This window comes from Diachasmimorpha longicaudata, chromosome 1 (assembly GCF_034640455.1).
Source record: "Diachasmimorpha longicaudata isolate KC_UGA_2023 chromosome 1, iyDiaLong2, whole genome shotgun sequence".
NCBI lineage: Eukaryota > Metazoa > Arthropoda > Insecta > Hymenoptera > Braconidae > Diachasmimorpha > Diachasmimorpha longicaudata.
Window position 1 is genome coordinate 2,148,945 of NC_087225.1, and position 13,306 is coordinate 2,162,250.

At 37.7% G+C, this 13,306-nt stretch overlaps 2 protein-coding genes across 4 annotated transcripts; one reads left to right on the forward strand and one right to left on the reverse strand.

Moving 5' to 3' along the window:
- Nucleotides 1-2,069: 2,069 nt before the first annotated feature.
- LOC135161472 (uncharacterized) lies at nt 2,070-5,042 on the reverse strand. Its single transcript, XM_064119072.1, has 4 exons — nt 3,460-5,042; nt 3,091-3,365; nt 2,664-2,832; nt 2,070-2,575 (listed from the first exon to the last, which is right to left on the reverse strand). Exons 1-4 carry the CDS (start codon nt 4,253-4,255, stop codon nt 2,334-2,336), a joined length of 1,482 nt encoding a protein of 493 aa, XP_063975142.1. The 5' UTR covers nt 4,256-5,042; the 3' UTR covers nt 2,070-2,333.
- Nucleotides 5,043-9,457: 4,415 nt separating this feature from the next.
- On the forward strand, nt 9,458-11,587 carry LOC135160022 (uncharacterized). 3 transcript variants are annotated; one of them, XM_064116159.1, is made up of 4 exons: nt 9,458-10,055; nt 10,486-10,823; nt 11,002-11,137; nt 11,225-11,587. In XM_064116159.1, the coding sequence occupies exons 1-3, from the start codon at nt 9,960-9,962 to the stop codon at nt 11,078-11,080; spliced, it is 513 nt and encodes a 170-aa protein (XP_063972229.1). In that variant the 5' UTR covers nt 9,458-9,959; the 3' UTR covers nt 11,081-11,137; nt 11,225-11,587. The 3 variants fall into 3 exon arrangements, with proteins under 3 accessions (XP_063972229.1, XP_063972247.1, XP_063972238.1); XM_064116177.1 differs by having other exon boundaries at nt 10,486-10,805; XM_064116168.1 differs by having other exon boundaries at nt 11,002-11,587.
- Nucleotides 11,588-13,306: the final 1,719 nt, after the last annotated feature.

Sequence of the window (13,306 nt, forward strand, 5' to 3'; positions counted from 1 at the left end):
GACAAAAGCCTCTGGTGGAACTATTCCAGAGGTTAGTGTCTTCCTGAAGTACTCCTCCTGGGGATAATAGGGGCCATTTATAAGGTTGTTTAGTTTGTTTCTACTTGATTGAGCTATGTGATTTCGGATAAGTCTCAACATGAAGCAGTCTATCCTTGAAATGGTGGCTTTTTCATAAAGTTTATCTACTCTATAATATTTGGTATAATTCGACTCAGGAGTTCGATACATCTTTAGGGACGTACGAAGGCACTTCCGTTCAAAAAGTCTCAGTTTTTCCATTTGACCAGCATTGATGTTGTACCAAATGGGACATCCATATGTGAGGATAGGTCTGATTAAAGCTTGGTAGCAGAGCACTTTCACTCTGTTTGATAAATGTTTATTAACAAATAGCCCTATGCAAGCCTTGAAGGCTTTAGAGGCTTTACTTATTTGAGTATCGATGTGGTCTCGGAATAGGATATGATCATCTATAAAGATACCCAGATAACGAACGATTTTTTTGTGTGGGATAGGAGTGCCACTTCCATCTATTTTTTCATTTAGACTAAAATTTTTATGATGCTTAGTTGCATCGTATGATAGAGTTTTCCATTTAGGTTTAAATAAAATAGTTTCACATTTATCACAATTTATTTTGAGTTTCCAAGCGGCGAACCAGTCAGCAACCCTACAAAATAATCTTTGGAGATCATTTTTTAGCTCACTAATTTTAGCGTTTCGTAGGTAGATCAGAAGGTCATCAGCAAATGCTATTGCTTTAATATTAGGATCAGTGTTAATATCAAATAAAGTTAATAGGTCACAAGTATATATATTAAAGAGAATAGGAGAATTCACGGTTCCTTGTTGGAGACCGTTTTCAACATTGTAGATATTACTTGATGTGTCGGAACCACACACTACTTTAAATTGTTTGCCATGAGTCATGCTCCAAATAGATTTTATTAAGGGTAGTGGGAATTTTTTTTTGAGAAGTTTAAATGTTAGTCCAGGCAGCCAAACCGTGTCGAACGCTTTTTCTAAGTCAATGAAACAGGCTCCTACGCAGTCCTTGTTGTTCAGAGACCAGCAGACATCGGAAGTGAATTTATTTACTGCGTGAATGGTGGAGTGCTGATGGCGAAAGCCAAATTGATGGTCTGGCATTATATCATTCTCTTTGCAAAGATTTGGAGAATTCTAGTTTGAGTTCATCTCTGATAATTTCAACTTGACTTTTCAAAATTTTCAAAGTATATCTTTTCTTAGGGGGTTTTCCTGCTTTATATATTTTATTGAATTCACTCAGGAGTTTCGATTTCTGCTTTTGTAGTTTGATAATTCTAGGATTGATATATTCAAATAAAGTGTATTTTGTCTTTATTGTGGGGGTGGTGGTTTCAATGGCTTCTGAAATAAGAGCATCTAGGCGAGAGAGTCCTTCCTCGATTTCGTCAGTGGAGAGGTTTCTATTGGAATCAAGGGGTTCAGTTAAATTGGCGTGCAGATAATTCGCGAATTGCTCCCAGTCTGTTTGATTGTAATTAAAATGATGTATAGGTGGAGATTCTTCCAGAACAAATTCGTTCTGAGTTCGAAAATTAATCCAAATAGCGTTATGATCACTGTCATATGGTATTGTTTTAAGTTCATTGAGTGGTTCAAGTTCGTCAAAAATTAGTCGGTTATCAGCGATACAGACGTCTAAAAAGGATCCTTCTCTGGGAAATGTTGGAAGGCTAGAAAATTTGAATTGTATTTTAAATTCTAACTCATTGTCCAGAAGCCATTTGTTTAGGGATATACCTCTGTCCCCTACTAGAAATTTGGCTCGGCAAACCGTCCGGTCCGACTATGGCACGCCGAACGTCATGTTTGGCGCAAGTACGGTCAGCCGAATCTGGCCCGGATAAGGCGCGTTACGCGTTTTTGATGTCCGGGCCGGACAATCTTAACCGTATTTGTGCCACATACGGCAATCAGGTGAGGCCCTGATTCGGCTCTGAGTCGGTACCGAAGGAAAGTGAAAACTACAATGTATTTATATTTGTTTATATTTATTTTGAACGTTTGAAAAGGAACAGTATCATATGAAAAAAATTGTATTATTAAATCCATTCATTCCATTTTTTGCATTTTTCTCAATGAAACTATATGATGAAAATGTACGTATTAGCAAAGCATTATTGCAGATTAGAACCTATATTTTTGAACATTCTTCCTTTGAAAAATAAAAACGTAATCTTTTTTTAAACTTTTTCTAACATCAACATCAATAACATGAATTTCTACTATTAATGGATAAAATGGCTTTCCTAGACGAATTCAGTTGTTTTTTTTCCATAAAGCTAGTCGCCATTTCTTTCGTCTCTTCGACTGTTTGTAACAATCTCATTTTCTGCTAATATCTCTGCCATGAATGCGTCGCCATACTCTGGATTGATTGGTTCCTTCAACTTAGTGCGTTTAGCTCGACGAGATCGTCCACCATCCCAGTCTCCAGAATTGTTCAAAGCCCCACTTAATGCAACATTGAAAGTCTTACGTTCCAAAGGTTCTTTTTTAGATCCAAAATTTAAACCAAAAACAGCTGAGGAAAAAATAATGTTCGAAGTGATCATTCTTCGGAGAAAGTGCTCAAAATAATTAAATGGTTATCTTAATAAAAGTGCTCTTACCAATAAGACAACCATAAAATTTCAGATTCTTGAACAGCTCTTTGCCCTGCACCTTTTTCAAAGGGGTCATCTTATTTCCCACTTGTTGTGTGAGAAATTTGCGAAGAACTACGCCCAAATTTCGCGAGAGTGAAAGCTCTTTGTTGATGCACTTATGCACCTTCATGCACTGAAAAAATGTGATGTCCGTCATATTTCAGATTTAAAAATCTCAAACTAAAGATTTTTTGAAAGATTAAATAGACAATTTTAAGGGTGGAATTGAATCTTGAAAATTTGTATAGAAATTTGTTCGGAATGCAAAAATTGGAATTTTAAAATCGTTACTTTACTCTATGCCTAGCATTAATTTCAAATGTTTTAAGCCCTCAAACAAAGATTTTTTTTGCGATGTGTGATAAATCGCCATGCTGATGAAAAAACTCACAATTTTTTTCCTGTAAGACTTATCCTCTTCCAATTGCTTGTCAAAAGCTCTCAATTCTTCCAGAGTCTGACACGGTAGTTTGAATCCATCTCTGGCCTCATCTCCTTCTGATTCTGTACCAAATCCATCGATTAATTGGCTTGGATGGGGGGCACTTCTTAGATGAGTTATTTCATTTTTCATCTCTACAAATTGACCCTTCAGACGATCTATTTTGTGTCCAATCATACGCACTTGTCGGCAACACATGATCATGATTTCCTTTAAATCTTTTTCTACATAAAAAAAAACAGAGTAGAATTACATAAAAATGTAAAGTTAAATAAAAATAACAATCAAACGACGAAAAATGCTAAGAATAAAACGTACTTTCATCTTCCAATCCATCATCATCTAAATCTTTAATAGGTCTGGAGAACGAGGCTGGTGATTGCCTTGGATTTGTAAGATGAAGTATATTGGTTCCATGGAAATAAGGATTAACAGTTTTAATCAGCGTTTTGGCCACTCCAAAATAAACAAATTCACTGTCAACATATTTTTGAATCTTATATTCAGCATTTGTTGTATCAAGAAAAACCTTGGAGCAATCTGGCAGTGTAGGCAATAATCTTTTTCGCAAAATTTTCAGTAAACCATCCACTCGAGTGTGAGGAAGTGGTGGAACTTGAAGAGACCATTCACGAAGTTCATCAATTTCAGGTGCTTCGATTTCATCATCGAAATCTGAAAAATCTTCCTCTGCGACACTGGCCTCCCAAATATCATTTTCGCTGCCAATGGATCTCTCCAACATGTCATCCCGTTCTTCACAGTCATAGAAATTTTCAGCCAAATTTTCACAATCACTCCTGTCTTCGTTTTCTATCTCAAAATTATCACTTGTTTCACTGACACTTCTGCTCTTTCTGTGACTTATCCCCTCATCAGAATGAATACCTGCAATTCGCTTGGAGGTTATGTTTGAAGAATCCAATTCGACATTATCCGCAAATAATCCATTCGATTCATTTGATTCCTCATCACTTAATAAGTCATCTATCAACTCTTTATCAAGTCTCCTCTGATTCGCACTGGCATGATCCTTTTGAACTTTTCGGCGTTCACTCATTCGTAATCGAGCCAGCTCGCGTATTCGTTGAGATTTAATGTTATTCAACTCCATTTTGGGATAATGAAATGAAAAGAAGAGTAAGAGTTCACACAAATATTATGTCGCAACTCAATAATTGCCACCTTTTCTGAACTGATAATACGATATTTGATATCACCGTCCACACATAGTGAATGATAGAGGTGCCAGTCAAGCCAGTTCAACAATTGTTCATGTAAGACTGCTTGAAGTTGAGGTGCATCCTCATGACTAACCATTTGACTTTAATATTAAAAAGAAATGTTAGCAATAAAAGTATGTCCTCAGTCAGAACTATGGTTCTATCTATAAATTCTATGTAATTAAAAAATTAATAATTTTTGAGAGAGTCTACACATCAACTAATTTGATAGAAAATTCGAGCCAATTGGTAAAAAATTGTATGATTTTATATCATCGATCTTCCATTAATATTTTCGATAGCTTTACATCTATAGAAGCATTACTATAAACCAAATTTATTACTATTAGGCATAGCAAATGGACCCTTATCTGGCTCTTTTAAGGCTCAGATGAGGCATATCTCATCCGGCATGCCTATCGAAAAATAAGATTCGCGCCGAATTCGGTGGAGGTTAGGTTATACCCAATATGGTATACCTTATCTGGCTTGTCTAAGGCCCAGATGAGGCATACCTCATCTGGCATGTCTAGCGAAAAACAAGAGTCGCACCGGATTCGGTGGAGGTTAGGTTAAAGCCAATAGGACATGCCTTAACTGGCCCCTCTAATGGTCCAGATGAGGCATACCTCATCCGGTATACCTAACGAAAAACAAGACTCGCGCCATATTCGGTGGAGCTTAGATTCGGCATGCCATACGTAAATTCTAGTAGGGTCGTTGTGATTGATGTTATTCCAATGTTCGTGTCTGGCGTTCAGGTCACCAGCTAAGAGATAGAGATTATTGGGTTCATTCAGTCTGAGTTCTTCGAACAGTTTCTGGAGTTCTTGCATGAATTCTTTTCTACTAGAGCCTGCCGCATAGGCGGAGATTAAAAAGATTTTGAAGCAATTACTAAGTTTTAATAGGATGATAGTTGTTTCAAGATTGATAGCAGTAGAAGCACATTTTGGAATTACCCTAGTAAAGCCAATATGTTCTTTGAGAAGTATGGCCGTTCCACCACCACCCTCTTTTCTGTCGGAGCGAATCATATTGTAACCTGGGAATGAGGGTTTGTGTTTATGGTGAATTTCTGTTTCGCTAAGAAAGGCAAAGTCAGGCTCCAAACTAGTGAGGAGTTTAAGAAGTGATGCACGACGTTGATTTGTGATAATTGAATTGACATTAATTGCGACAGCAGTAAGGTTGCCTATTCTAAAATTTCTGGTGATTTGTGTGGTTGTTTTATCCATTATTGACACTAATATTGGCTTTCCTCAGGGCCTGTAAAATATTATCAATATTTTTAGTATTAATATTTATGATGTTGTGTATGTTGTCTAGTTTAGTGTTGAGAGAATTATTCATTTCACTTCTAAACTCATTCATGAATTTTAAGAGATCATTTGTGCTAACTGGTGGTCCTGAATGGATAGAGTGAGCTTGAGTGGGTCTAGGCTGGCTAGTTTTCTGGAAACTCAGGGTTGGACTCGTTGGAGGTATGTATGGAGGTTTGACGACTTGCGAAGGTTGACTGGGTTGAGCAGAGGGAGAGACTGCCTGACTGTAGAGCACTGGTTTTTCAGTTTTTTTAGAGAGAAACATTTTATTCTTAGATTTAATAGCAGCTTGTGCGTTAGATTTCAGCTCTCTGTGCTTAGGGCATCCTCTATAAGAGGCAGGGTGACCCTGGCCTCCACAAACAGTGCAGTGAACCTTCGGGGATTGAGTTTTTGAAGTAGTGGCATCATCATTATCAGGGCTCAAAAGAGTTGTAAGGCTGGGGTTCGCTACTTGACACTCTCCTGGATCGTGATCTTTTGTGCATTTGACACACCTTCTCTTCAGATTACAGTTTGTCGCTACATGTCCAATTCTTTGGCAACGTTTACACTGGATATCATCAGTTTTCCTCAATTTCTCCCACTCTATACGCTGATAGAGTATTCTATCTATTTTTTTCAAATTGATTATTTTACTCTCTGGAGAGAGCTGAACAACATACATTGGTAATTTTTTTTTCTCTCTAGCAGAGCGTCGAGTGGAGAATGGAGATACTTTAATAAACTGTAGATTACCAATAGACTGACCCTGGTTATTCAGTTCTGATAGAATATCTGAAGTTTCAAAGGACCCGTCTAAGTTTTTCAAAAGTATTGTGTGATTCTTTTCTTCTTTAGGGGTGTAAGTAAAATATTCAATGTTGTGTGATGCTAGATGACTACATACAGTTTTGAAGTCATATAGATTATCAGTATAAATTGAGTGTTTGTTGTTACCTACATATTTAGTACTAAATCTACCTCGAAGCTTGATTAGCTTTAGAATTTTGATGGTCTCGGTGGATGCCCAGTTGTGGACATTGATGTGTGGAGGACGTCTAGACTTCCCTGTGTTTGCGTCATCTGCTTGTTCTCTGTGGATGTCATTTGCTGAGACACCACGAGCGGAATCCTGGGTGGTGGTGGGTGCAGATGTTGTAGACTTCTGGAGAGTTTTATTTTCATTGTCAGGTTGAGTGTGTGTGATAGTATTTTTATCTTCTTGATCATTCTTAAAGTCACCGCCGAAGTTGAGGTTAGAGTCGTCGATAGAAATTTCTTCAGAAAAGGTGAGATTTACCAAGGGCTGGAAACGATTGTGATGTGGAGTTTGCAAGCTCTGCTTGCCAGGTTTCGCAGGTTGGGTTTTGGCTCGTTTTCTTTGCGAATTTCCCGAGAGTTCTTCTACCTGAGACTGGAGATTCTTGATAATTTTTTGATTCTCTTCCAGGGATCTTTGGCTTAGCAGGATCATTTGTTTGAGTGATGTTATTTCTGCATCTTTTTGTTGTAGGAGTGTCGAAGCTTCACCCTCGGGAGGAATTGTTGTTGGTGGTTTTGTGTCAGGCATGATTTCAGAAACACCTGAAGACTCAGTGGAGTTTTCTTGAGAATTGAGACTGAGTTTAGACGTAGGTCTTTTTTTCTCTTTTTTGAATAAATTTGGAGTGACACTTTTTTTAACTTTCAACCATTTCAGTTGACTGCGTGATAGTATTTGAGTACCATGAATGTCCAGATCATCAATATTTTGGGTCCTCAGGTAGTCTATTGACTTTGAATTATTATTTGGCTTTCGTGTGTCATTTTTTGAGACCGAATTATCAGACGAGGGATTGGGGCCCTCGTGAGTTTTGCTTGGGCTGGCAATAGTGATTGTTGAGGTTATGATCCACTTATTGTTTTACGTCAACTATCGATATTCAGGCACTGAGGCCTTCGATTTGTTATATCTTTAGAATATTATATCCTAAATCTTTTCCGGTATTTTTGGTATATAATATTTTTACTCAGGTCGAGTGAAAAGTATAAAATGAAAACTGTGAGAACCAGCGAGCGAAGTGCACGGGTGTGCGGTTAACGCGCGAGCGATTTCAGCGTGTTCAGCGTGATATGGTCGTTGGCTGAGAAAATTGAAAAAAATGCCGTTTTAACGAATTATCATAGGCTCATCTAATAAATTCACACAAAAATCTTGATCAGTAGACAAATTTATCCAAAGCTACATAATGTACTATTCTCACGAAAAAATGGTCTAACTCATAATTTCACGGAGGATTATCTACTTCTGTAATGGACAATTTCTAATGCTAATCAACAAGTTACAGTAACACCCTTTACCACTGCAGAAAAAAACCTCAGAAACAAATGTCACAAGGAATATTGTTGAATCTTATGACTGAAGAATTATGGTATAATCAAACCCATTATTGCGCATAACCGTTCTTATATTTATTCAAAAAACAAAAAAAGAAAGAGCCAACGGCACGTGGTGTTTCCAAGCGGTCACCCATCCAAGTACTAACCACGCTCAATGCTGCTTAGCTTCAGTGATCGGACGAGAACTGGCGTGTTCACCTTTTTTTTTTTTTATTAGAATGTTTATTTAGACCAAGTTTGAACAGTTACATTAGTTACATTATACAGGGTGTCCCAGAATTGAACGTCCAGACTTTAAACTTAAGTTGGGGGTGAAATTCTGGATCGATAAGTCCTGAGCGACCTTTTGATCAGACGCACTCTCTTCAACTTATTCAGGGTTGAAGTTGGACGAATCAGGGGCGTGGGATAACCGCTCGCACGACGGTGAGGAAAACATGCGAGTGTGGTGGTGTCCCCACCATACGGTACTACTCCCCTGCGGCGGCAGAAAGAGATGACTGGCGTCGGTGGGTAAGAGGAAGGGGAGGGAAATGAAAACAATGAACACCCAAAAAAAAATCATCAGCGATTGATCATTTTTTTTCTCCTTCGCTGAAAGAAAAAATGAAAATCTCATACAGGGCCAATGGGGCTTTAAAAGATTAAATCGCCGGGTTTTTTTTTCCAGCGCTGTAATTTTTAACGCTGTTTTTGAAGTGAACACTTCTTATGGCGCGTTGGGCACTTTTGTGGGTGAGCATTTTCTCGTGAACTCGCGACAGATGACATTTTACAGTGATGCCAGATGCGGGACCCACACGTCTCCCACTGCCCCACTCCGCAGCAGTAGTTGCGCGAGGGAGTTGCGCATGAAACCCCCACGCGTGGGATTTTTGCCCCCGTCTGGCATCACTGTATACGCATTCTTTGCATGGGCATTCGTTCGTGCCCTCGTGACAGACGAGATTGAGAGTTTTTTTTATATTTATTTTATAAATGTATATTAAAAGCAAACTTTATTTATTTAAATATTCCATTTGAATGGTGTTGCTGCTATGGTATTGTGTTGAAAAAAACAAATCTAAAGTGTTAATACAAAAGTCGGAAAATCGCTAAAAATTATGGGAAAACCGGAAAAGTAGGAAAACCCGAAAAATCGAAAATATCCTCAATTTAGTAGAGAATGTCACTAGGGACGTGAATCGACGATCGGAAAAGTGCCCAACCCGCCATAAGTTCAAGTTTTCACTTCTGCCTGCACTCCCGGAGTGCAACGAGTTTTTTTTTCTCCTTTTCGATTAGATTAAGAGATGTAAAGGGCCTCAATCGAGGGGGGATTTATTCCTCCATCGAACGCCCTTGGTTTCATTCCTTGGCATTAATTAGGGGAGGAGTAAATAATTTTTATGTAGCGGGCGGGCGTTCACATGAGAGTAACCCCTTAAAAATCTTAAGAACCAAAGCATCGGCATCACGGTTCGAGATACGCGGTAGCGTATCGGCCAAGTACACGTTTCATACGCGAAAGATCGCCGAACGCTACCAAGTATCTATACACCTCACAACTTCCCCTTCCACTACCTCCAATACCTTTTTCTCACTTAATAACATTATGCGATAATTTAGGTGAAAACTGCCCTTAGTTACGTAATATAAATCGCGTATTAGATTTCCAGTGAACCAATTATCGGTTTTATTTATGGAGTATTAAGGAAAATATGGGCATAGCAACGAGCTATCACGCACATTTCTCGAGTTTTTATTATGTCGATCACTAAACGGCTACATTGGAGCCGCTCAGTTGGCAGCGCGCAGTGTAGTGTACTATAGTGAAATACCTAATCGTGATTGGCCATTCGCTAGTAAGACGGTGGCGATTTTTTTTTGAGCCTAGATAAAAGTGTACAGTGCAGTGAAGTGTTGGTGAATGCATCGTCTATTGTTTTTTCAGTGCATCAACATGGCCGACAACAATCTTAATAACATCGCACCTCTGGCAGTTATGGAGAGTAACGACGACCTGGTAAGCTTTCAAATATATAAATCGTTAATTATTAAGTTATCCGCGGCAATATTCGGAGACCATTGAGCTATGTGATCCATTTATTGCATATGTTTTTAGGGGGGGAAAACCACCGGCGTCCGTCGACGGTTTTTTAGGTTAAAATTTCAGACGGAAATATGCGTTTGTAATTTCCGAAAAATAAAAATAAAATAGCTGTATTTTTAATTGATGAAGTAAAACAAATAATTGTTAAAATTAATTCAACTGTGTAGTGTTGATTCCAGTATGGAATCGTGTATAAATAATGAATCAGGATATTCATAAAAAAAAAATCATTCATCATAAAGGATATTTTCTTGACAATACTTTTCATTATCAAAATTTAGTAACGACGTTAAGAAAGAGCATAGATAAAGTTTTCAACCAAAATTTAATTTTTTCAATTCAGAGAATCCTGGGCCAGCGCATGCCACCGTATCCACCCTCACCTCCAGCTTGTTCACCACCACGCCAGCCTTCGCCGGGACCGGCACCAAGGGAGCAAGAGGATCCTCCTCAACCTTCGGTATTCGATCCTAATGCACTCGTCCACCACGTGGAACTCTTAGGCAGGCAGATTGCTGATATGCAGGGGCAGATGCTTCTTGAGAGGCAACCTCCTGCTCCATTGGTTCAGGATCCTCAGGAGCCTGCCCCAAGAGGTAGGGGCAGAGCTGCCTCTAGGGGTAGGCCCAGAGCTGGGGGAAATCTCGGCCAGAGGAACGCTCGGTATGGGCCTTTTTTTTTGTAAGTTTAAAAAATCCTGCAATTTAATGGAGATAGCTACATTTTTATAAAGACCTGTAATTTTCTTTCTGTTCTACGACTGTAAAGTTTTCATGAAAATTTTGCTATCTCTTCTACATTCAGAGATATGGTATGGTATTGGTCTTATCTTATTTAATTCTAATCACCTTTCCTCTAGATACTGGAGGGGACGTTATTACCAGAATAGGTCCCGTCAAGGAAGAGGAGCTTCCTTCAACTTTTTTTATAGGGATTGACGAGCAATCTTGTTGCCTTGTACGGTCCTCATCCGACATACTTCTTCGATCCCCACGGTGAGTCTAAATTCACTTCACTCAATGTCAATGACTTAGTTAGCCTCACAGTAATGACTCTTAATAATTTTTCTTTTTCTGTTACAGATGTCTATTTTTCATTATTGAAAATTTAATTTAAAAGCCAAAGTTCCAACTTAATAGTTTAAGTTGCCTGAATGTCGTACCTCAGGAATATTGTGATAGATAATATAAAGAAAAGTCTGTTAATTATTATTAAATATAAAATCATCTATGTCTACGTTAAATATGAGTCTATTTAAAATATAATATAGCGTAACATTGTTAATGATGCAATATAATTATAAGAAAAACTTAAACGTACGAAGGTATTTGAAAATGTGAAATATTAAGTAGACAATAGAAAAAAAGACTGTTTATGTAAAATAAGAAAAGTAGGTGATCACCGGAGACAAGAAGTTTGTGATGAATTTGACAATAAAAAAAATAATGGACCTTATAAAATGTCTAAAAGAATTTTTTTGCGTTCTTTTTTCTCATTGTCTTTTTCTTATATACTTGTCCATTTTTCTTTTTCATTTATTCAAATGTTATCTTCTTGATATACCTAACTTAAAGAAACCCGTAGGAATACCAATATCTGCGGTCAAAATTAGAATAGGCTACCGGGGTAAGGAATGGGAAAAAAAAGTTAGAAGTAAAAATATTCAAAAGATATATATATTTCTCATGACAAAATAAAAAACAATACATTTCACTAAAGACTTCTTAACATTGTGATATCCAAAACCCTTTATCAATAGTACCCCATAGATACCCCCATAGATACTTACCTGCCAACAAATACATTCCTTAAACAATAAACACAACGTCAACCAAAAATCGGTTTCGCCATTTCGGCGAGTGCATTCACCCCAACAAAAAGAATGACACATACCAGAGCACTGAACTCCACCGCGGAAATCATGCACTGTCAAAACTGCTGACTGCCAAAACCGCTAACTTAACAGGTCGATCCCCTTTAACAATTGGTAGTGGGAGACCGCACCATAACTTCCACCAATTAGAAGCCAACTCGTGTAACCACCACGAACCGATCCGCTCCCCAAAATCAAAAGATCGAATCAGTCTAGAAGCAACCGTTGGAGCGATAATTTGACTTGGTGGAAATTACTTTCCGGAATCGATCTGTTTCTTTCGGGCCTCTCATATTATAATTCGCGATAGAGTCGATATAGTGCGTGGTAGTCTATTTAATCATAATAAATAGCTAAACGGTTGGAAGTATACAGGGATACTGCATCCTTCAATCGAAAGTAGGAGTGTTTCTTACATTTTAAGAGGACTAATTAATCAGTTTCCGTGGTTGTGGACATTCTCAAAAACTTATCCAAAAACATTGTGCATTAATTATAAGCGAGTGGGTGAACGTGGCATGAATAAGAAGTATTCATGATAGGATCAGAGGCCATTCTGATTCTGGTGAAGAAAGACGATTGTGTCACCGAAGGATCCACACATCCCCAATACATAAGGGATAGTATACATTTACACACTTGAACTGTGAGTCTCATGAAAATAATTATATTCTTCTCCAATTCCAAATTAATTGGCTAATCAACTCTCTAAGAACCTATTCGGGGATAAATATTTTACCGTTAATACTTTCTTGTCAAATAAAATTTACATAAAATTCTAGATAAGAATAAATTATTGTTAATTGTAATTCAAAAAGGTTCGTAATAGAGAATATCATTTTTGAGAATAAAATTTACTCGGAATCATTTGATTATTCCTAATTCCTTTATTCCCCTTTTCATTTAGATTAACAACATAATTAAGGTAAGAGCGAAAAAACTAAACCTAGCGTCGTCCAAACAAAATCTCAAATTGAAAAATACTTAGCTTCATTCCATATTTTCAATTTAGCTATTCCATATTTTTATATCAAAATTTCTAGTTCTTGTTTTCCGCAAATAACTCAATTACATAACAGTTGTCCTCCGACGCTGACAACGTCTCCGGACATAACAACATTAGTATAAAAGTTCCTTTATGTGAAAAAACTTGAAAAATATATTTGATATAGTATTAAACCAAGCCGATACATGCCACCTATCCATGAACACATCAGTACACCTAACCAACAGGGGCATGTACCGGCATCAACAATTAGCCTATGAAACTAAAAAAAAAATACTGCAAGTG